The sequence below is a fragment of the Hyalella azteca genome, unplaced genomic scaffold (assembly GCF_000764305.2).
Source record: "Hyalella azteca isolate HAZT.00-mixed unplaced genomic scaffold, Hazt_2.0.2 contig1289, whole genome shotgun sequence".
In the NCBI taxonomy this organism is placed as follows: domain Eukaryota; kingdom Metazoa; phylum Arthropoda; class Malacostraca; order Amphipoda; family Hyalellidae; genus Hyalella; species Hyalella azteca.
Genome location: NW_025931612.1, coordinates 120,965 through 145,759, shown reverse-complemented (window position 1 = coordinate 145,759; position 24,795 = coordinate 120,965). Strand labels below are relative to the sequence as shown.

Sequence of the window (24,795 nt, the reverse complement as noted above, 5' to 3'; positions counted from 1 at the left end):
TGAGTAGTAGAGACGATAATTCATAAGCACCCTATGAATTAATATATAGCATCTAGGAAGTATAATAACTAACTTTTTTACTTCTCTGTAATTGAATTTGAAGGCACTAAGTGGAACTCAGTGTTAATAAGTGAAGGGATTACGAACCTTCCAAGGGCTTGAGAAATTTACTGACTCCACCATTATTCTCTCTGTGGAAGCCCATATTTCAAGAAAAATTTGTTCCTAAATTGGACCATACTGAAATAATGGCGTGAGGCGTATTTGAAACTCTGCTAACAATCTGGTACAATGTAGTATCAATCAATTACTTTATTCTCATCACGCATCTAATGGTGAAAATATGCTGATTAAACGTCGCTTCAAAGAAATCAAGTCGTAATTGAAGTGGTTTCAACAACATGTCTAATGCCAACTGCATGGCGTAACTTGTTTCGGAACCAACAAATTTACTGGTAAACTTTTTTCAGAACTAACAAACTTACTAGGTAACTTGTTGCAGAACTAACAAACTTACTAGGTAACTTGTTGCAGAACCAACAAACTTACTAGGTAACTTGTTGCAGAACCAACAAACTTACTAGGTAACTTGTTGCAGAACCAACAATCTCACTAGGTAACTTGTTACAGAACCGGAACGCGAACGAGTCGTCGACGGGTTCTCTGAGCAACAACAACCACAGCCTGAGCAGCTCTGCGCTGCAGAAGAAGCACCAGGACGAGATCGATGCTCTGAAGGCGGAGCTGGCGAAGCAGACTGCAGCCATCGCCGACCTCGAGCAGAAGGGGAGAGCGAGTGAGCAGCAGCTGGAGGCGGCCGTGAGCAGAGAGCAGGCGGTCCTCGCAGAGAAGAGGGAGCAGGAGAGAAAATTGGCGCTGCTCAACCATGAGCTCAAAGAGGCAACACGAAAGGTGATATTATTTATCGTGTTTGATTATCAATATATAACAAGATCATGCATAATGTTGATTACTACTTGCCGCTAACAATGAAATATTATTCAAAATGAATAGAAGGCAGTCAAGACATTAGAAGCTAACTCCATAACCTATGTTTTCGTTATAGACATTAAAAAATGGATCATCGCCGTATCTTTAGGCTGAGAATGAAGCGAGCGTGAAGCGGAAGTTGGAGCAGACGTACCAGGTGGTGCGCAGGAAGCTGGAGGACGAGCAGAACAGACGAAGCCGCGACCAACAGGCGGTGCACGCCACGGGGGACAAGCTTGCTGCGCTCGAGAAGCAGGACAGTAGGCCGTGCACGCCACGGGGGACAAGCTTGCTGCGCTCGAGAAGCAGGTCAGTAGGCCGTGCAGGTCACAAGGAACGAGCCTGCTGCTGATATTTCTCAACACGGAGGCTGGTTTTTCCTCACCATCGAGACGAAGGTGATGTTCACCACGAAATGCAAATGTCTGGCTCAATACTTGACACGGAGCCATAAAGAATAATTATTAGAATAAATAATATTTGATATTACTGTATTATGATTAAGGTTGAAATAGAATGCAGATAAATGATTAGATTATGTAAACACGGCTGAATATGCTTGCAGTTTTTGTGGTGCTGTGCGTCAAAAGCCATGCTAATGAAAGACATTTTAGTGAAGGATTTATCACCAATACTTATAGGCTTACTGACCCTATTTTTTGACCTACCGAAAGCATCACTAACGCTCCACATTACCGTGCAGTTCCAAGAGGTGCAGTGCAAGCGGCCGACCACAAGCATCACTAACTCTTCACATTACCGTGCAGTTCCAAGAGGTGCAGTGCAAGCGGCCGACCACAAGCATCACTAACTCTTCACATTACCGTGCAGTTCAAAGAGGTGCAGTGCAAGCGGCCGACCACAAGCATCACTAACTCTTCACATTACCGTGCAGTTCAAAGAGGTGCAGTGCAAGCTGCCGACCACAAGCATCACTAACTCTTCACATTACCGTGCAGTTCAAAGAGGTGCAGTGCAAGCTGCCCACCAAAAGCATCACTAACTCTTCACATTACCGTGCAGTTCAAAGAGGTGCAGTGCAAGCTGAAGGCGGAGAACGAGAGCTCAGGCAAACTGCGCAAGAGCAACGCTGAGCTGAGCGTCGCGGTGAAGCGACAAGAAGCTGTTGTTGCTGAGAACGCGCAGAAACTGGCAGCTGCTACGGTGAGAACCTTACCATTATTTATTTAGATGTGTGTGCAATTAAGAATTTGATCGCATTATTTCTAATTATCTGCTTGTAAATATTTGGAATGTCAGAGTTGAGAATTTAATCGTGTGTTTTAAGATATCAGTGTGTTTAAGCACAGAATTCAGTCAGTAATTTCGTAAGAATGTTTTCTTTTTCTATATGGCGAAAGCGATGATAGAAATAACATTATTTTATGATATTGAAGGAAACTGCAAAATTACTGGCGTACTGCCTGCTTGTTAAAGAGCAGTGCAGAATATCTGACAATATGTAAATACTTTGTCTTTGGTTCTGACCGCACATTAGGAGATCGAAATTAATGTTACAAATATTATAACTAACATTTTAAATAGCAACTGAATATTATAAGTGCAACACGAAAGTTGACATTTGTAGAAGTTGATGAACATGAAAAGTGCTTAGTCGCTATGAGGCTGTTGAATTGATATTCACATGACAGTAACTAGAGCCTTGCAAATAACTGAAAAGTAGCAACTTTTGTTTATACATGAAATATTTTGGTAAACTGACGACTATTATATAAACGTAGGACTGAAGCGCTTCAAGTTACTTATCCGCATACGTTGATTTGTCTGATGATGAACAATGAACATGGAATTAGGTGTGTACTGAACATGAATGCGATATGCTAATGTACATGAGTGATATGTGCAGGCTGCTCGTGACGCCCTAGAGCGCGACGTGCTGAAGCTGACAGGGGAGCTGGAGAAGCTGCGTGTGGGGCAGCGCCAGCAGAGCGAACTCCTCGAGAAGACGGAGAAACGCAACCGCGTCCTGCAGGCCAAGGTGTGTTGCGTGTACATGTACTACTCTGGTGTGTTGTGTGTACATGTACTACTCTGGTGTGTTGTGTGTACTCAGGTGTGTTGTGTGTACTCTGGTGTGTTGCGTGTACTCTTGTGTGTTGTGGGTACTCATGTGTGTTGCGTGTACTCTGGTGTGTTGTGTGTACTCTGGTGTGTCTTTAGTATCCTTAGTATTTGTTTGGGACATAGCAGTCCCAGGCCACGATGGATCGCCGCCTCTGATTATCGTTCATCCGCCCTCATTTGGGCCACCTGATGCACGATGCTGTTGCTTGCTTCTCGCCGCTGGTAGTGTTGCATGGGAGGTCGATCTGGGATTGTGCTCAGGAAGTCTCTTATACACATCTTGTGGGTGTGTATATACTCAGCATTTTAATAAACTGCTGGGCTGGTGAGAGTGAGCGATAGTTTCGTAAGTTTTTTGTGGATTGCTAGCTAAATTGCCCCGGCATTTGAGGGGCAAGAAGTTATGACAGTCTAAGCGATGTACGAGTATGTTCAGTAACAGAGAAGCCAAAAATTGCTCCCACGTATGTCATGGTATTAGATTGGAATAAGAATTTTATATTGCGCCATAATATGATTTTAAAGCTTTGTGTATTTGTTGNTGTGTACTCAGGTGTGTTGTGTGTACTCTGGTGTGTTGCGTGTACTCTTGTGTGTTGTGGGTACTCATGTGTGTTGCGTGTACTCTGGTGTGTTGTGTGTACTCAGGGGTGTTGTGTGTACTCTGGCGTGTTGCGTGTACTCTTGTGTGTTGTGTGTACTCGTGTGTGTTGTGTGTACTCAGGTGTGTTGCGTGTACTCTTGTGTGTTGTGTGTACTCATGTGTGTTGCATGTACTCTGGTGTGTTGTGTGTACTCAGGGATGTTGCGTGTACTCAGGGGTGTTGTGTGTACTCTGGTGTGTTGCGTGTACTCTGGTGTGTTGCGTGTACTCTGGTGTGTTGCGTGTACTCAGGTGTGTTGTGTGTACTCTGGTGTGTTGCGTGTACTCTGGTGTGCACACCAGATTACATGTAACTCCTTTAGTTAGTAGTAGTTTCCATCTTTGTAGACTCCAAATGAGCCCTCCAGACATTTGTTTTTATTACATGTAACATTACTCAGCGGGTACAGTTGTACAAAGGTTACTGCATTTGCTTGCTTTTTAGCCTCCAATCTTTCAAATGTTCGAATCTAATTGTTAATACGAATATTTGATGACAACTATTTTTAATTTAACAATTTAATTAATTTTAGCTGGACGAATCCGTGGCGCGAGAAAGCTTGCTACAGCAAGAGTCGGACCGATTAAACCAGCGCCTAAACCACCTCGAGAAACAGAAAACCTCCCTGGAAATAGAGCTCAAGGCTGCCAGCAATCAGTACGACCAGGAAGTGAAGGCCCTACGTGAGTCTGCAGCCACGGCGGAAGCTGCAGCAGCAGCGACACGCATGTCCTCGGAGGGCACTGAGTCGCCCCTGGTGAACAACAACAGGGCGGGTAGCGTAAGCCCTCTGCACACTGAGCACAGCTCCCAAGCTCTGGCGGGTCAGTGAACGTCACCTGCTATATTTTATCAGAAGTTTATAGTGTGATGCTAGAAATTCGCTGCGAGCGATTTTATTATGATACAATATTGTGTGTTGCTAGAAAGCTGTGAATTACACTTGAGTTCACAATTTCAACATGAAAGAAGAAAACGTATGCATGCCGCCAATTTTGCTCAATTATAGAACATTTCCTGCTACTAAGTAGCGTTTCTGAAGTAAGGTTATTAGTTTTAATTCTATTATATTTATCTTAAGAATGGTTTTTGTGTATGTGCAGCTCTGCAGGAGCGCTTGTCTTCTGAAAAGACCAAGCGCAAGGCTGCAGAGTCTTCAGCTCAAGAGAAAGAGCGCCAGATGTCACTGCTCAACGTTGACTACCGACAGCTGCAGACTCAACTCGCTAAAGTTGAAGCTGACAAACGTCAGGAAATCGAGAAAGTCAAAGGGCTCCAAAAACAGATAGAACTTGAGCACGATAAACGCAACAAGCTGCTTCTGGATTTACAAGCTGCCCATTCTGAGGTCAGTTTACAGCTTCTTTCCCCACTAATTTGCTTCAACTTAAGCTTACTTGTTAGTAAATTATCGTCTGAACTTTGTCTTCTGGCACTATTGTTGCTACAGTTAAGCTACACCTTAATGTTACTAGCTTGTGAATGCCTAACTGAATCTTATCTTTTGGTACTTAATGATGACTTTTGAGAATCGCGCCGCTCTTTTCAAACCTGATCGTTGCTTAGGACTTCATATGATGATGACATTTTTGTGGTGTTAGTCAGGTTTTGTGACCACGGACGAAGCTAGATCTTCAATTATGGTATTGCTATAGCAATATGATGTTGTTGTGCCTAGTTCCTAGTTACATACGTCAAAGCCACTCTTGCGCGGTGGCCGATGTTGTTTATTGTATCAAATCTTTGTGCAGCTATCGGTGTCGCGGTCTCGAGAAGAGCTGGTGCAGCGTCAGGTGGTGTCAGCAGAGAAGGCGCGCGTCGCTCTCGAGGAGGAACTTCACAAGCTGCGTACGGGCATGAGCGTCGACGCCGTGCAGATGAAGGAGCTGCAGGACTCCCTCGAGACCGAGTCGCAGTTCACTTCTCTTTATAAAACACAAGTTAAGGAACTTAAGGAAGAGATCGACGACAAGAGCCGCGTCATTGCTGATCTGGAGAAGGATATCGCCAAGTATCAAGATGAGGTCTGGCTTTGTTATTCAACCTTAAGATTTTAGTAGTGGTTGAATTTTTAGCTCAGCCACTCATAACTATCCGTCTAACTCTGTTTAATGTTTTTTCTTAAAATATTCTGAAACTGTTGTTGCAGAATATTTGCCTAGCAGAAAATTTTACTTCTTCAACTGTTCTTTGCACAGTATCATGTGATATTTTCAGACCGTTATGTTTGGAAATGGAAGCTAGCGCCACTTCTGTAAAAGAATAGTCATTATTTTATTGCAGTTAATATGAACCCATGGAATTTTATCATCCATATTTCGCGGCGTAACTTGCTTAGGTCACATCAAGAGCAAAATAAAATCTCTGCGACTGTGTTCAGGTGGCGAACAGCAACAGCAGAGTGGACAGTGAAGTGAACTTGCGGCAGAACGCTGAAGAAAGAATTGCTGAGCTTGAGAAGGAGAGAACAATGAGGGAACTCGAGGTGCAGGAGCTCATGAGTAAACATTCTGTTGAGCTCTCCAAGTTGAAGGCATCACTCGCCGCGGTGAGTTTCTATGTCTGGCCTGGTCTCCTTAGCTTTGAATAATTTTTTTAAATGAAGTTTTATGATGAATTTTTAAATTTATTGATGAATAAATTCTATTGATGCTTTGTTCTATTGATGCAACTTAATAGTTTTTATTATTTATTTTATGGAGATATATCATGAGAAGGCATTTCCTGTGTTGATATTAACAAAGGTTATGTATCGTCTTGTGTACAGACACAAGAGCTCGAGAACGAACTGCAAAGGTCCCTAGAACTGCACAAGCACGAGCTCGACGAAGCTAATTCAACTCTACAGAACAAAATACTCGGTAAGAACTCTATTTAAAATCATGAATATGAATGGCTTTACAACAGAATGTTCTCAAAACTTGATAAGTGACTTATTCTATAATTCTCGATACCATTATCATGGGCACTCACTTACAAAAGTTTTCTTTATAATTAAAGTTATTAATCATGTTTGATATGGTTAATTTTCTGTATGATTTTTCCTTGGTTCATTCCCTGCTCTCGTGCTTGTTGATCCACAAAGGGCCTTATTCTGCATGCCGCGTATTATTTTTTTTAACTGCATTTCTTTGTGCACATTGGAATATTATTTTAGATTATAATGATAAACTGAATATAAATATTGTTATTATAATGGTAAATTTCAGTTTATAATTATTTGATATACTTTACTTCTTTTTCTAAATAGTCGTCATTTTTTCTGTTGCATCTTTTTGTTTAAGTGATTTTGCTAATCCTGCAACTACTACATTATTTATCTAAATATTTTTCTAGATTGTAGAAACCACTTGCAATTCACTTTATTTTGTAGAGCTGAGCTCGAAAGAAGAGCAGTTCAACAGCGACACAGAGAAGCTACAGAAGCAGCTGGAACAAGAGAAGCTCCTGAAGTTCCAGGCCGTCAACAAGCTTGCTGAGGTCATGGCGAGGAAAGACACGGCGCTCAATAACAAAAAGAGTGGCGGCAACAAAGAATCCTGGACTACAAATCTTAAAAAACGCGACAAGGAATACAGAAAACTCAACATGGATCTGCAGACAGTCAGTGGCTAGAGAATTAGTGCACAGTGTTGTGTTTGTGTGTTATGTGTCAAACTCATCTGTGTATAGTTTCAGTTAATTGCAAGATTGTATTATTTACAAGTTTCACCCTGAATATTTGTTAAAGAGCAATTAATTTTATCTGTTTGTGACTTTGTGTATTAGTCACCACAGGATTTTCCAGTGACAGTGAAATTTTAAACAGTGAAAGTTGAGCGAGTATCAATTAACCTACTATTACTGTCTAATATTAACACAGTACACTGTATGTGTTTTACTGTCTAAAATAAACTCATTACTTTGAATTTGTGTTCAGGAACGTGAGAAGTTCAACGCTGCGATGTCGAAGCACCAGAAGGAGCTGCAGGAGCAGGCAGGCCTGCTGTCGGAAGAGTCGTCGGCGAGGCTGCGGCTACAGATGGAAGTGGACGCTAAGGACAGCGAGATCGAGATGCTGCACAAGCGTCTCGCCTCCCTTACTGCTGATACTGTCAGCGTCATCAGCGTCGGCGAGAACGACCACGACGACAACGGTACGTGGAAACATACATCCTTTCCTTCGAAGCACAGAAATCCAAAATTTACATACAGTTTGCGAAAAAAAATTAATTTTGTAGAGTAATTGTAATGAATGATGGAATGCTGATTTTAGTTGACAGCAGTAAGTTGTGTTTAAATTTGTTCATTTGTTTTTGAACCTTTTACCATATTTTTTCCAAGGCTCTCTACATGGTTTAGGAAAGCACGTTTACGTTTTCAGCTGCAATTCCAGAAAAGTTCTTTCTAATAGGTAGTTACACTCTTAAGTGACCTTTCTGAGTGATTAATTCTAATTGCGTTTAATTGGTAGACCGACGACTGGAAGGCTGGTTGTCGTTGCCAAACAAACAGAACATCCGTAAGCACGGCTGGAAGAAGCAATATGTTGTGGTGTCCTCACGGAAGATAATTTTTTACAACTCTGAAAATGATAAACTCAACTCAGACCCCGTCCTCATACTGGACTTGTCGAAGCTGTTCCATGTACGCTCTGTCACCCAGGGTGACGTCATCCGAGCTGATGCTAAGGATATCCCCAGAATATTCCAGGTCTGTTTAACCTCATCATTGATACGAATTTCATGACCTTCTTTGGCTTTGAAGAAAAGGCAGAGCAAACTATTCTCGTAATTTCAGGTCCTGTAAATCATATTAGTGTTGTGCACTCGTAAAATTCTTGTGAATCTGTTGCCCGCTGCAAGTATTTTCTGTATTTCTGGATTATCCAGCTCAGAATTGTTACGTGTGAAAACCTGTTTACATACTAAGACGTGTCAGGCTCGCACTCAAGAGAGTCTTTTAATACTTTCGTCTGACCACTAATTTTGATACAACTCTTAAGTTCTCTCAACACTTATGTCTGTTTCCACTCCTATTCTCTAGCTTCTATACGCTGGCGAAGGCGAGAGCCGCAAGCCTGGAGCTGATGGAACCAACCCTCTGGACGTGTCGGCCGTCGGTGCTGCTGCTGCGAGCACGGCTGTCGGAAATATCCTTCACAAAGGGCACGAGTTTTGCCCTCTCACGTACCATATGCCCACCACCTGCGAGATGTGCCCCAGGAACCTGTCGGCTGTTTTTAAACCGCCCCCAGCACTCGAGTGCCGACGTAAGGCCTCTACGAACCTTGATCTGACAGACCTGCAGATCTCTGAATACTTTTTATCGTTGTATTCAGAGTACAATTATCCGTTGCGCCTTCCCTTATTTTATTGTGCATTTATATAGGTAAGTAATGAATTGAACACACGTGGTCGAAAACTAACCAAATTAATCCGCTGTCAGATATGTCGGTCATTATGAGGCTCTTTCTTGCTTTAGTTATTAGTACGAGATACTTTCCTCTCGGTAGTTTCATAATTAATGGCTAACATTTCCATGTGTAACTGATTTCTGCTCAGGATGCCGTACCAAAATCCACCGAGAGCACTTCGATAAGGGGGAGAACATCGCCTGGTGTAAAGTCACTAACGACACACACACTGCCAAGGAAATGCTCCTCTTAGCACCTACCGTCGAGCAGCAGAAGGTGGCTGCGATAAAATTACTATCCTCAACTAAAGTTCATTTATCTGGACGGAAAATTAGTTTAGAAATTTGCAGAATTCACGTTTTAACACTGTGATTACGTACAGGACGATCTATATCAACAAAATGCCTATGTGAAGCAACTAATATCAAGGAAACAAACTTGTATTTTGTTACAGTTAAGCCTATGCAATGTGTATATGAAACACTACAGACTTTCAAGTCTCCAACGCTGGCATTTTCTTTTGGATTCAATTAAATAAACCGTGGCGATTTTTCTGTCACTCTGTAAATATGTTTGAAAAATTTTCAAAAATAATCACTAAGCCTCACATTCACCTCCTTCGGTCGGCTTCAGGCCTCTCATTAAATTTTGTGCTGAATATGGCTTCACTTTTTGATATTTACATTTACGATAATGTAAAATTGTTCAGCAAGATGGTACATGTTTACTTATGAAATATTTTTCCAGGACTGGGTGCTGAGGCTCTCCAAGACCATCGCCAAGTCAGGCTATAAGGCCAACAACGCTGCAGCTCCAGATGGCGCTAGAATATCACCCAGGTAAATTGTTCAATATCGGATTCCTTCATAAGTTTTAGGATTCAATTCCTTACAAAACAACTGATGCTAAATTCAGGTTCAAATGTAGTTTAAAAATGTGTATTATTTTATAGTTTACGTCCGACAGATGAGTGGAATAAAGGAGCAGTCAATATTCCGGTAATCGGCGGGCCGTCTTGGTTGATTATGGTTTCCTTACGCCAATCTTTAGAATGTTATTTGACTGTTACTCAATTATTCTGAATTCATTAACATGCTTGATGCCTATTGCATGTATGAGTTTCTTGTAGAGTTGTGTTTCGAATTACTTCAAATCCTTTGTCAATAAACTCCCAACTCTTAAATTATCTTTGCTGATTTCGAGTTTGAGTGCAACTCGCTAAGTTCCTGAATTAAATTAAATCAGTGGTAGGAGGCCCAAAAAATTACTAAAATTCAGAATACATTTTAGGTTAGGTGCTCTCATCTGTACCTGAAGTCAATGTGTGATTCCTCCACCTGTTTCTTCTACAGCGGAAATTGTAATGTTCCGTGATGTGAAGTCAATTATCTAGATTGTTATACGAGTACAATTTACACACTGAATCAAGCGTCTGCTAAATTATGTCAGTTTGCTGCAAAATCGAACTTGGTTAACACAAGAAACTTTACTATGTGAAGATCGTTTTCGGGGTGCATTTGTTTATCCAAATGAGGATTTGAAACTTTGTGTGATCCCCTCCGTTTATTTCTATGTGAATGGACAATCATGACTTTGTAGGTGCCATGCTTATTTCTTTGTGATGTGACAAACCCTCAAACCCTTGCTTTAATGTCCCTTTGTACATGGTTCCTTTTTATGTGAATGTTTCTAGCCTTCTCTCGTGATAACCATACCTTTGTTGTGTGCCGTATGTTGTCTTATAACATTCCCTTGTCTTGTATTTAATATTTTACATATTAATTACCGTTCTCAAGCTCTGTGCGTTATAATGGTTTTTGTATAGTGGTTCTTCGAATCCTATTCCCTGTTCTGACTTGCAATTCTGCTCCCTCGTTTTTATTATGTTGACTTGAGTCAGACTCTTGCTTTGGTCCGCGTAAGAAACCTCAATTGCAAGACTAAGATTATTAGCTAATTTCCACTCACTAGCTTTGTTGAGAAAGTTGAAACTGATATGAACGACCATTCACCATTGAAAAGATTGTCAATGAAATATTTCTCATGATTGAGCATTCGTTTCTTTAACGTCCGAATGAGGCGTCAGTAGGCTGCCTATATTGCTTTTGTGCATTTGAGGTGGTTTACCTCAAACAAAAGAATTTGAAGTTGTTAGATACTTTTTAATTAAAGTTTAGATTCTAACGCGATGCTTCAGCATTGATGGAAAATTCTCCATCAATTACAATTTTAATTCATTATTCAATCTGAACATGTCAGTTACAGTAACAACTTGAAACCCAGATATACGTGAATAAACAAGACTTAATTTTGAGAAGTTGGTTGGTAAAGGATGCACACGATTATATAGTTGAGGTATCGTGTGCAAATATGGCGCACCTTTCTTTCTGACGTAGCCGCTACTTTATAAGTGTCATGCTTGTGCCACTTTAACGGTTGTGTGTGTGCCGTATAAGTATCCTGCTACATTAATGGTTGGGTGTGTATGCCTTGTAAGTTTATTAAGACCCATTAATGGTTGGGTTTGTGTGCTGCAACGCACAGAACCTCAGGTGTTGGTGCCTCGGGTGCCCCTAGAAAGTCCCTCTACTGAAGTGGGCGCCACGCTTCTGGCCACCTAAGGTAATATTGGCCTTGCTTCTGGTTACTCTCACACCTTGATACTTAACTTAGCCTTCACCGAGAGTCTTCATGAACTTTTACTAGTTTTTGGGTCCGTTCTTTAACTCGGCCTAATTTTGGGGACTTTTCTCTAACTCTGCCAAGTATGGGGACTCTTCTTTAACTCTGCCAAGTATGGGAACTCTTCTCTAACTCTGCCAAGTATGGGGACTCTTCTCTAACTCTGCCAAGTATGGGGACTCTTCTCTAACTCTGCCAAGTATGGGGACTCTTCTCTAACTCTGCCAAGTTTAGGGACTCTTTTCTCTAACTCTGCCAAGTTTAGGGACTCCTCTCTAACTCTGCCAAGTTTAGGGACTCTTCTCTAACTCTGCCAAGTTTGGGGACTCTTCTTTAACTTTGCCAAGTTTGGGGACTCTTTTCTAACTTTGCCAAGTATGGGGACTCATCTCTAACTCTGCCAAATCTTCCATTAACTCTTTTTCTTAACTCTGTCAAGTCATTGAATATCGTTTATAACTCTGCTTAGTCTTGGGAACGCTTCTTCAACTCTGCCGCATCACTCGTTGTCTCCAATAACTCTCCAAGTCTGAGGTATACTTCATTTTCTTCACGAATTCATGGGTACGCCCTGGAAAGCTTTCAAAAAAGTATATTTTATGTTTTGAAATACATATCCTTTTTGTTTCACGTTAAATTCTATCATCATAAATGATAAATTCACACGTTTTTCGACTTTTTTAACATTGGACAAACTTTAAACTTATCTTGTGTCCTGCCGCTTTCTGGTTCTTTCTCAATGCTTAATTTTTTTCTCGTTTTAGCCTTGTTTGATGGAAATATATATAAAATTTAATTTATGTATGCTTCATTTGCGTTAGTTTTTGTAATAGTGTAGCGGACGGATCTGGAATTTTGCTTAACATAACTTCCAGAGACCCCGCTATGCTTCTCAGGATTTGCTGCTGAAGAAAATGCTTATAAATTTAATGCTTCTATATCCCGCTCGCTTCCACTCAACTACACGCCTACTAACAAATTAGTTAAGTTAATCCTGCACGTCATTACTTGCACTAAAAACCTTTCATTTTCTGTCAGCCTCGTCTGAAACTTTTGTTACTTCTATGCGCTTGAATGTATTTATCGTTGTATTTATAGTCGATTTTTCCATCTTGACTTGTAGTATAATTAGTATACTTGCTTAGCTAAAATGCTCAATTAAATTTTTCCTTATTCCTTCGATTCTGAACCAATAGTAAAGTGACTAATTTCCTTCAGTAGAACTGTCTCGTATCATAATTTTCTTCTGTGTACTTAATGCGCGTTGGTAAATCTGGATAGAGTTTATCCGTAACAAATTCCTTATTTTTGTCTCGATAATTTTGTCATCTATGTGAATAATCAAGCCAGCTCGTAATATATTGACGAATTTTTCGGCTTATCATAACGACTTTTTGTTCTTCAGATGCGAATAAATTCCGAGTCGTTTATTCATGTTTTTTTTTCAGAGAATCAACTCGCCTGAACTACAAGCCGTACATGCCCCAGAAAGCTGCGACGCTTCCTCCTAATTCTAATTTACCGAAGAAATGACCGCGCTACCTCGCTTGACGACCTCGGGCCAGCCGGCATGAAAAACCCTCGTCTGTAGGCATTCCTTTGGGATCATTCAAACGCTTGTTCAAAGCAAACATTATATCTAATCTACCAAGTCTTAAATCAGACATTCTTCTAAGGAAAAATATTGTATTGTATCCAACCGTACCGACTGTGAGTAGCATGTATTTTCATTCTTTGGCCGATGAAAACTACGGCATTCCAGGTTCTTTAAGTGAACCAATAATGAATGGAGTAACATTCTACACGAAATTCTGTAAGGGTTCGGACACAAAGAAAAACTCGTGTCTTGACTCATCCCAAATATGTGAACAAGTCTGTGGTCTTGCACTGAGCTGCTCAGACTTGGCGTTCACACGAAATTGTCCCACTCCTCCAGTTTTTGCTGTAAATAATTCATTGTTACGGCCTGACTGCTTTTACTGTTCAAGTATCAGCAGCCTCGCCGAGAAATATTCTTCCATGAAGAAGATAAGGAAGAAGCCCTGGTATGTTTGCTGTTGAAGTTTGCGCCAGTGTCTATAGCTTGTCTTGTGCAAGGCCTCGTTACGTCCCTCAGAAAGCGTCTTCCAAACAACTCGTGTTTGAAATATATGGAGGATATACTGTGATCGTTTACTATGCAAACTTCAATTGTATTCTTTATTGAAATTTGTTGTGTCAGTAGGTTATGTGCTTCTGTGACTAAATTAATCAATATAATTTTGACTTAGAATATCATAGATTCTTTTTACAACTCGGGGGTTTCTTATAAACCTGATGTCTTACTTATGGTATAATTAGAAGAAAAATATCTGTGGCTCACCTGTGAATGTGCCCAATCATACAATTGAAACACATGCAATGCTGATTCTGTGAAATTTCTATTTCTGACGAAGGAGATCATGGATATAAGAGAGCTTATTTGGGAACAAATTTCCATAAGAACGCATTTTTCAGACACCAATGATACAAATGATTTAAAAAGTATTTGGTTGTAAACTGAAGAGCACGTTAATTTCTTTAGGCGTTCTCGAGATTATTATCGTTGGGCTTCTTTATACCATTGAATAGTTAGGTTTGGAGAAATTGATAATTTCATTTGAAGCTGTTGTTCAGGTCTTTAGGAAATATTGATTGCCGTTTTTTGTGTGAAATTTGACGAAAATGCTCATGAAGTACGGCAGTTTGCATTACCACTGAGGCCACGTTAAAAAGACCTTTAATAATTTAAATGTTGTGTAAATTAACGTACCCTTGTTTCCGACTCGGTGAAAAGGGTGATTTCTTTCAAAATTATTGACTATGTAGTTGATCACCTCTTGTAGTATTGTGACCGACAATACGACTCTTTGTCTGTACAAGTTTGAAATTAGAAAATATTTTCGCAAGTACATAAAACTTCAAATATCTCGCTTCCCGCGCTTTGCGTTTGTTTTCTACGTGTAAATCATTGGCTTTTTTTCTTACAGTTAGCAGCTTGTATCTTCCCACTGGCGAAATAATTGATTTTATTTGCAATTTACGAGATTCAAACGCACTTGACCTGCAATAACTTTGAATTTGTCTTCCTGAGTTAGCATGCATTGATTTAAGTTAGCAAAAAGTATGATACTAACAGAAATAAAGCTATCTAGCCGTATTATTTCGTGTGGGACCAGGGCTTAGTTGTTTCCGTTCCGTTGATGTAAGTTGTCCATTGATGCAATTTGACGCAATAATAAAAATCTGGCGGCTAGGTCATAAAATTCTTCTCCAAAATTTATTACGAAATAGCTTCATTGGTACCGTTCTTCTAGGAATAATTTTCTTTGGGTAGAAAATTTTACATTTAATTAGATGGCACTCGATCTCCAAATGTAAAGCACGCTTGCTATCTTCTCTCTCGCCTCATTACCAATATCTGGATTGTTCTCATTACTCGCAACTCGATGGAATTGATATTTTTCAAAGTATTAGAATTTGGATCTGACTAATGTAAATGTTATTTCTCCGAGTAATCGTATTTGTTGAAGTTGGGACTATTTGTACATTATTATGCAATACATAGAAATGCATTTCTCAGAAATCAAACTCAAAGTCTTCAAAATATCCTCGGGTAAAAATGAGCGGGAATCTTTGCTAGACAAGCAATGGGACAGCCAAGAAACAGGGTCGCGTATTGACCAATTGACAACAGCGACTGTATCGTTACCATGAGTTACATAGGGAGTTTCTTTACGTCTTGTTAACCTTAACTCTTCCGCGTGCTCTGTAGTGAAATATATCATTTTTTCTGCGCCTATTCGCGCGTGCTAACCATATTATTTTTCTACCTTTTGTCATGTGAAAATTATTTGCATAAAATTATTTAATTGTCGTGCCCGCCGCTCTCCACACATTAAGGACTCAGAACAATAATGACTTGTGTATAAATTAATGGTTATTTAAAAGTGAACCTAACATTCCTGTGGCATTACGCTCCCATTTCATAAGATACGATTCCAAATATCAGCCGATTTTCTCTGTAAGGATTATTGCGTCCGGTTATCGAAGTCAATTCTACTTCAATTTTGACCATTTAATGATTTCCTATCCATATCGGTTCCTGGCACGCTGTGGACCGACCGAATTTATATTTTATTATATATTTGGTATTTTTAATTGCGTTGGAGCCTGTTCATGTATAATTTTATATCATATATTCCGCTAGTCTTACTCTGGTATTGAATGTAAAAATTATTTTTTAAGGATTATCTTCAGTTCTTTTCCTGGACTAAACGTCATCGCCTCGACGCTTTATTCCTAAAGTTTTATATCAGCACTGTAAATATTCATGCTAATGCACGCTTCTCATGACCATGTCGATGGCCTCGTAGTCGACGAGTGCAGGAATTGGTTGCTGCTCTTCAGTGTTGAATTTCGCTCCTTCGCTGTAATTGTTTACTATTGCTGCGCCTACGGACTTTGATGTCCCTTGATTTATATGCTCGTAATTTTAAGATTTATTATAACTGATTGTTAATAATGCTTAGCTGTAAGGTAATTTTCTGTGGCCTTGTATAGTTAGATCGCTCCATTCCGTCTACCGATTCCAAAATGCTCCTATAGACAATATGCTATTGATAATTTAATAGTAGCCTTTATAGCATAATTCGGCTAAGTTTAAGCAAGACACCTCCACCTTGATTGTGAAAAGATTTACCTGACGACCTCTTGATACCATAGAAATAAATTTAAATAGACATGTAGGGAGCATAGCGCTCCCCTTGCTGAGAAGAATTTATTTTTATAGATTTACAGCTACTCTTTACATCAAACTGAATGAAATATCAGCACTGTAAACAGTTTAATCAAGGTTTGAATTTTTGTTCTAAAATTCATAGATTCATGATCCGATATTTCAACTTGTATTGTTCGCTTAGGTAATTGAATTATTATTTCCCAATATGAAAGTTATAAATTGCGGGAGTTCAACACTTCCGCAAAGCAACTTTCCACATTTCCCGCAGTCGTGAGACTTAAGTGCCATTCCCAAGTCGCCTGGGCGACAATCGTGTGTCTGGTACCATAGCATTGAAGGCCAGAAACACTCGCATGCTTAATAGATCACGCGCTCAGAGCTGCACTTATGAACAGAAGACTGGAGTCACGAATACGGTCATTGTCTCATCACTGTGCCAAGTCAATCCAATTATTGCTTTGGAAACAGGTTAAGATCTCTGCTCTTCGCATTAAGTTTCAACATGTAAGACTCGAGCGCAATACTCTCTGGTCATATGGATGCGATCACTTGAAATGCGAGAAATGGGTTCAAATAAAGTGCCACGCCATTCTAGAGGTAGCCGATCCTCTACTATTGTACCAGTAGTGTTTATTTTAGACAAATATTAACTATTATTAAGTCCTATTGTACGACGATTTGCTGGCAACCTTAAATTGGATATACAGCGATTTCCATTTTAATTCATTGTAATATCAACGATGTGAACGTGAATGTTGTCTTATTTAACAAATTATCTTCGCCACAAAGGAAATTGAATACCCAATTGCGTCACTATTTATCTTGAACATGCACACATTGTTATAAGTTTACATAATTTTTTCATTATGAAGCACCAGTTACGCTCCGGGTACTAGCATACTAGGGCTGTAAATATCTTCGCGTCTGATGGATTATCAGAAATATCAAACAACATGAATTTATACAAATGATAATATTTTTGCGACTGGAGACATATTAATGTTGTACATGTACCAGTAAAGTTTTACGAATTATCTGAATAAAATTCATTAACAGACGAGACATGATATTATGTTCATATGCAATGTCGTTCAGCGAGAGGACATTCATCGATTTAATAGAGGCGTAGTTCGAATATATTCAATTATATTAATTTTTTTAATAGAAACTATTCTAACAGGAAGTGTGAATTAATGTTGCTTGGCCAAGTGGATACGTCATTAATAATCTTAAAGTAATGACGATAAACAGCATGTCCAAACTGAAGATTTTACAAATTCACGCTTCGTAAATTGTTAATATTGACACGTCATAAATCAAGTTTACCAACTAGCATTCCATGTTTTTTTTCCTTAGCTCAAAAAATAGTGATAAAAGATTTTTTTTACTATAGGAGTTGAAGAAACGAGACTTCGTATCTCGCGATAAAAACAGGATTACATTGCACAGAGTTGACTTGCACAAGAGGCTAAGCTAAACAAATTTAATATTAACGACGCTAGAGGTAATACAATACGTTAGTTGGCCCGATCCATCATCTTAAGCCCTAGAGTGTCCCGAATGTCAAATCGAATTCCGCGAGTTACATCGCTCATATGTCGTTGAGGAGTTCGCAAGGACGGGAATTAATCATGCTCCAAGTAAGTGAAAATAATTTTGTGTTCCATATAGACATCGGAGACAAATTAACAAGTGATCGACTACAGTTATCGCAATTTCAGTCGTTATTTTAACTTAAAGATGTTGCAATAATTAATGTAATGGTACTTTTAATGAAATGAGAATTTGTCCTTGATTGGCATTGATTGTGATTTCGTTGTTCAAATGAATTACATGATCATGGATACCTAACACTCATGATCGAAAAAAAATGTTCCTAGAATTTAAAAGCAAAGAATTGCTATGTCATTCTGCCTCGATTTTTTCGACGACACTGAACCAGTGCTGTTGATAACTAACTATGCACATTTTTCATTTAAAATTACATTATGCCTCTTGTTCTACTCTACTCTACATGCCTCTACTCTTGGCGCTTTTTTCTTTTAGCTGATCTCATTGCATCTTCTCTTTCATTACACTTCCGTTTGCTAAAACATCTATCATAAGCTTCTCTTCCAGGAGACTCTGAATTTCTACTCTTTACTCTATCGATGTCGTGCTTGAGTAAATTGAAAGGATGTTCTCGATCTGCACTCGTTCTACGATTTCGATTGGAGAAACGATCTTGAGTCTCTGCATGTATGTGGTAGTCCATCCTCGAGTCTCGTTGGAACCGCCGATCGTTGTCATGCCACTCTCTCCTATCGGATCGATCGTTGTCGTGCCACTCTCTCCTATCGGATCGATCGTTGTGCCACACTCTCCTATCGGATCGATCGTTGTCGTGCCACTCTCTCTTACCAGATCGATCGGCATCTTGCACTGCCTTCCTCGAATGCATTACTGAAGGCGAATAATTCTCACGCCGATCTTGTTTACCGTGTCCCGCAGACTCATGTTTGAGGTGGCGAAGGCTCCCTCGACCATCAGTGAGCCCATTGGGATAAGAAGAAAAATGCAAGTCTTCTGTGTCGTGCGAGTGCCGTGAGTGCTCTCTGTCATCTTTCCTCTGCGGATAACTAACATAATTTCTAAAGGAATGTTCATCAGCATCAGATTCGCGAGAATCACGATAATTCGGTTGGAATCCATTCGACCTGTAGCCCCGCTCTGCAGTAGAACTGGACGACCTCTCTCGTTGAGCTTCCTTCCTTCTAACCTCTCGGACGGCCTTTTCTCTGCTGAGGTGATTTGCACGAGTGGATGCTTCTCTGCGTTCTGGAGATTCCAATCGATAAGAATGACTGTTAGATCTTTCATGCGAAGCTTCTTTCCTACAATCATGCGAGTTGAGTCCAACGACAGGATACTCTTCAATGCCGTTGTGGCTATAATTTCTGGCAAAAACGGCCCTATCTCCAAGATCTTTTCTTGATTTTTCATTAAAGTTTACTCCTCGGCCGTCATTTAGTTTATTATTTCCTGTCTCATGAATGAAATGCCGCCTCGATATAAATGCATCATCATGGATTAATGACGGGAAAATTTCCTTAGGAGGAGAGTATATCTTTAATCTTCGTTCCTTTACGAATGGTTCACGAGGAACGTCTTCAGGTGGTCCAGGGAAACCATGGTTACTGAAAGCTGGATTCATTGGGAAAAAAGGAGGGCGTAGAGGCTCTGGACTTCGAGCATGGACCAAACTTGATCTTCTTGAAGAGTCAAGATTCAATTTTAAATTCCCAGACTGACAATATTCTCTAAGAGAATCTTCGAAAGTTTCACGGGAAGGCCGTCTCGTCCTCGCCTCCGTGCTGATCTGTTTATACTTCTGTTCGCGCTCATAATCGTGCTGGCGTCTCAGGAACTGTTGATTCAGATACTCGTTGTTAGAGGAGTCCATAGGGCTCGAGTCTGGCGCGCTGCCCACTGCTCGACGCGCGCCGCCACCGACCGAACGCTCGCCAGCTGCTGAACTCTGCACTTCCTCGTCTGAATCAATAATTTCCACTTTCACTACGTCCGTCAAAGACGTTTTCTTGGAAGTTATTTTGGCTGTATAACTGATTATATCTTCTGCCCATTCATTTTGGGCATAAATTAGTTGTATTTTAGAAGGTATGAAGCGGTCCCGTTCAATATCTACGTCTTCATCTAAACACGGATAATCGTCCACACAACGGATCCTATCAGGAGATTTGCTTGAACTAAATTTGGAGTGAAAAATATTCAAGTTATGATAAATGTTTTGGGACACCACAGCTTTTGATCTTAATTTTCTGAGCAATTTACGAAGACTATTCTTAGCTTTCCTGCTCTCACGCAGAGAAGAAGTACAGCCAGTCTCTTGAAACTTCAAAATACATTTAGTTTTAGTTTCCAAAAGCGATTGCATTTCATTAGTCCAAGCTTCAGCAGGTAAGTTAGTTTTATTGCATTTTTTACTTGAAGCTTTATGTATTGTTTGACGAGTCGTTTTATTTCTGAGCTGCTGGAACTGTTTTCTGGCATACGATTTGGTAAATTCTTCAAGCTTTGCACGAAGCTTTTGTTGTTGTTTGATTTGCTGTGGAGTTTGCACAGTAGCAGACTTGACAACCGCTTTCTTGGGAGTGTTCAATGAAGGCTGTGTCTGTTTTTGCAGATGTGGAGGAATATACAAAGCCATCCTTGGAGTTAGTTGAGACTTAGTGCGGCTCATCTCAATGGTGTTCTTCTTCTTACTTCCCTTGAATGAAGGAGCAATGCTGGGAGGGCTGGAAATTTCTTCTGATTCATCCTGAATGTCAGATATTTCTCCTGACGAGCTTGATGAATGTTCATCAACTTCCATTTTTGAGGAGTCCTTCTTCAAAATTCAGCAAAAATTTCATTTACAAGTGAAAATGAATCACTCAGTTCTCCTACAGAAAACAATGCAAGTAACATAAAATGGGCATCCAGTAATGAATTAACTTTTATGTTTTTTCATGTACAGTTCAAGACTGAAGAGGTAAATTTCCAAAAACTAGAAGTATGTATTAGTGTTGTTAAAAATTCACATGCACTTGACTGCCATCAAACTATCTTTACATTCATTATTACACGTTTGTATGTCTCTATTAATTATTGAGAGCATTTTTCAGTAATTGGCCTCTAAAATACTCCATAACTCAATGCCTGCATTTCAAATATAAATGCATAATAAATGTGTCATTAAACACACTCAAATTCTGCTGTCCTTTAAAAGCCATTAGCTGATTATGCTTTGAGAAAAACTCATTGTGCACAAACATCATCTGAAAAAAGGAAGACAATTAACACTTGCTGCAAAGGAAGCTTATAATTTGAAGGTAATTCAGTTATGAAAAGTTAAAGATTACTCTAAAATTTTTTATGATCACTTAAATAGTTTCAAGATTAATAATAAAAGTTAACAAATATTAAATTATATTTTGATCATTACCTAGCAAACCTACATATTTCATTCTCACAATTTTCCCCCACAATGTATAAATATTGACTCTCTGCAAATAACTAAACTACCGTAATCAAAATATTGCAAAACTAAAAATAGTAGCATAAAGTTCAACAATTTTACTATCTATATAGCATAAAGCAAGTTAAGAAGTCATACCGGTACCTCTAAAAAATCCCTGAAAAAAGTGTGAAAAGTGAGATTTTAGAAAAGTACTATCAAACAGGGTAGTAAGGGACAGTCCTCATACATTTTGTGGAAAAATTGTAGCAGCTAAATTAATTAAAATATTGCAAAACAAAAAAATACTGGCATAAAGTTCCAACATTTTTCCTATCTATGTAGCATAAAGCAAGTTAAGAAATCATACATTTACTACCGTCAAACGTGGTAAAAAGGGACGGGCGGGGTAAATGGGGGATGCGCGTCCCACATTTCGTAGAAATGTTGTAGCAGTTAAACTAATCAAAATATTGCAAAACTAAAAATAGTGGCATAAACTTCAACATTTTTACTATCTGTTATGTATAAAGCTAGTCAAAAAATCAAACATTTACTATCTCAAAAAAAAAAAAAATCGCTGAAAAAAAATGTGAAAAGTGCGATTTTGGAAAAGTGCAATTTTGGAAAAGTAGGTACCTCTGCTAAGGTCTGGAGCAAAAAAAATATTCACCGTATTAAAAATTTTTACTTACATAAAAGTTGCACCCAGGTGTCGGCTTGAAAACGTAATTGATGGAATTTGCCTATCTCATTAAAAAAAATGGCAGCCATTTCCGCGTGACGGGGTAAAAAGGGACACCCACCGGGGTGATTAGGGACACCCTTAAAAATGCATTTACAGTAGAACCTCAGTTAGCAAAGGATCCAGTTAAAAAAAAATTGATTAACAACAAAGAATTTTGATTACATTTACCTTGCTCAGTGAAAAAAAATTCACTCGCTCAGCGAAAAAAATTTCACTTATCGAACAATTGGTGCATCATCGGTCATCACAAAATTGTACGTACATAGAATGCTATATATATAATTGTGCACCAGGCATCATAGAATGAAAAGTAATTAACCTAAACTATGATTTATTTCTCCAAAACATATGATTGTGGTCACTAAAACATTATTTTCTGTTTCAGGTATGTTTTTCACAATCTTTTTTGTTATAGTGAAATCACTTGACTCAATTAAAATTGTGCGAACCACAAACCATCCTGTAAGCTTACAGATACAGAAGAAATACTACATGGCTGCTGATATGAAGCTTGCAGTGGACAAGGTCGTTGTCAATGCTCAATGGCATGTCCATGGATACAGTAATATCACATTAATAAAACGGTAATTAATGAATATGGTAATATAATGTCGATAAAGGAAAAACAAGTAAAAATCACAGAAAATGTCATTTATTCTACCTCTACATCATCTACAATGAAAGATGACTTCAAAGTACTGTTAGTATTGGATGAGTACCTACACTCTGCATGCTTCAAATGTTTTAAAATTAACTTTTATTGCAAGTGTCCCGGATTACCCCGTTCCCAGGGGTAAATCAGGACAGTTTTATTTTGCGTCTGGCACCTTACAAATAGCATATGGAATTTTTTTGAAGATGTCATTGGATAGCCCTTGCAAAGAGCTATAAAATGAGCCTAAACTTGTTTCTAAAATGTTTCATTGTAAGAAGTTATTAACAAAAAACATTCAAAAACATCCCTTTTTACCCCGTTTGACAGTACCTCTAAAAAATCCTTACAAAAAAGTGTGAAAGGCGAGATTTTAAAGTATCTCTGCTAAGGTCTGCAGCAAAAAAAAATATTCACCGTATTAAAAATTTTTATGTACATAAAAATTATACACAGGTGTTGGCTTAACAATGTGATTGATAGAATTAGAGTATCTCATCCCAGAAAAAAATGGTGGCCATTTCCGCATGACGGGGTAATAAGGGACATCTGCTGCGATGTAATAAGAGACAACCCTAAAACCCATTTACAATAGAGCCTTGGTTAGCACAGGCTCCAGTTAACAAAACCAATCAATTAACAACAAAGAACTTTGCTTAGATTTGCCTTGCTCAGCGAAAAAATTTTGCTTGACAAAAAACTAGTGCATCATCGGTCATCACCAAACTTTGCATAGAATGTCATAGATAGAATTGTTCACTGGGAAAGATAGAATGAAAAGTAATTAACCTAAACTATGATTTTTTTTCTTAAAAAATATGATGGTTGTCACTAAAATATTCCTTTGTGTTTCAGGTATGGTTTTTACAATCTTTCTTTTTTTTTTTTTTTGTTAGGGTGAATTCACTTGACTCAATTAAAATGGTGCAAAATTATAAACCTTCCTGTAAGCTTACCTACAAAAGAAATGCTACCTTGCTGCTGATATGAAGCTTGCAGTGGAAAAGGTTGTTGTCAATGCTCAATGGCATGTCCATGGATTAGGTAATATCAAATCAATAATACGGTAATGTATGGATAAGTTAAAATCATATCAATTAAGGAAAAACAAGTAAAAATCACAGAAAATATCATTTATTCTACATCTACATCATCAACAAAGTAAGAGGAAGACTTTAGAGTGCTGTTAGTAATGGATGAGCACACTCTGCACGCTTCAAATGTTTTAAAATTGGGTTTTATTTCAAGCATCCCTTATTACCCCATTACCATACCAGGGTTAGTTCAGGAGGCTTTTATTTTGCGTCTTTCACCTTACAAATAGCATATGGAATTTTTTCAGTGATGCCATTCAATAGCCCTTACAAATACCTTTAAAATGAGCCCAAACTCATTTATGCTATGTTTCATGGTAAGAAGCTATTAAGGAAAAATGCTCGAAACATTCCCTTGTTACTCTGTTTGATGGTATCTCTGCTAAGGCCTATACTATAAAAATATTTGCTGTATTAAAAAATTTTACTTGCATAAAAGTTGCACACAGGAGTTGGTTTAAAAATGTGATTGACGGAATTTGTGTATCTCATTCCAAAAAAATAGAGGCCATTTCAACAAGATATAAGGGACACCCCTGAAAATGTATTTACAGTAGAACCTTGATTAGAAAAGGCTCCAGTAACAGAAAAAGCAATTAATGACAAAAATTTTGATTACATTTAAATCTCTCAGCGAAAAAATTTAACTCAACAAAAAATCAATGCATCATTGGTTATCACAAAATTGTGCATAGAATGTGATAGATAGAATTGTGCACTGTGCAACATAGAATGAAAAGTAATTAACTT

General features: G+C 38.8%; 2 protein-coding genes across 5 annotated transcripts in view; one reads left to right on the top strand and one right to left on the bottom strand.

Annotated features, from left to right (window-relative positions):
* The window catches only part of LOC108674076 (rho-associated protein kinase 2), a 41,575-nt gene extending 24,267 nt beyond the window's left edge, over positions 1–17,308 (top strand). For 3 of the 4 annotated variants that reach the window (XM_018161976.2, XM_047881987.1, XM_047881994.1), the window contains 16 exons: positions 631–912; positions 1,100–1,246; positions 2,014–2,154; positions 2,858–2,989; positions 4,252–4,543; positions 4,823–5,067; positions 5,471–5,743; positions 6,100–6,267; positions 6,487–6,580; positions 7,093–7,322; positions 7,639–7,855; positions 8,173–8,411; positions 8,745–8,970; positions 9,263–9,390; positions 9,862–9,953; positions 13,245–17,308. In XM_018161976.2, the coding sequence (XP_018017465.1) occupies positions 631–912; positions 1,100–1,246; positions 2,014–2,154; positions 2,858–2,989; positions 4,252–4,543; positions 4,823–5,067; positions 5,471–5,743; positions 6,100–6,267; positions 6,487–6,580; positions 7,093–7,322; positions 7,639–7,855; positions 8,173–8,411; positions 8,745–8,970; positions 9,263–9,390; positions 9,862–9,953; positions 13,245–13,329 (2,991 nt within the window). In that variant the 3' untranslated portion in view covers positions 13,330–17,308. Of the gene's footprint in view, positions 1–630; positions 913–1,099; positions 1,247–2,013; positions 2,155–2,857; positions 2,990–4,251; positions 4,544–4,822; positions 5,068–5,470; positions 5,744–6,099; positions 6,268–6,486; positions 6,581–7,092; positions 7,323–7,638; positions 7,856–8,172; positions 8,412–8,744; positions 8,971–9,262; positions 9,391–9,861; positions 9,954–11,658; positions 11,737–13,244 lie in introns of all 4 variants that reach the window. The other variant, XM_047881991.1, reaches the window with a different exon arrangement.
* Positions 17,309–17,361: 53 nt separating this feature from the next.
* Positions 17,362–21,431, bottom strand: LOC108674077. The gene is made up of 2 exons (XM_018161977.2): positions 18,919–21,431; positions 17,362–18,888 (listed from the first exon to the last, which is right to left on the bottom strand). The coding sequence occupies exons 1-2, from the start codon at positions 20,925–20,927 to the stop codon at positions 18,576–18,578; spliced, it is 2,322 nt and encodes a 773-aa protein (XP_018017466.1). The 5' UTR covers positions 20,928–21,431; the 3' UTR covers positions 17,362–18,575.
* Between the last annotated feature and the right edge of the window lie 3,364 nt (positions 21,432–24,795).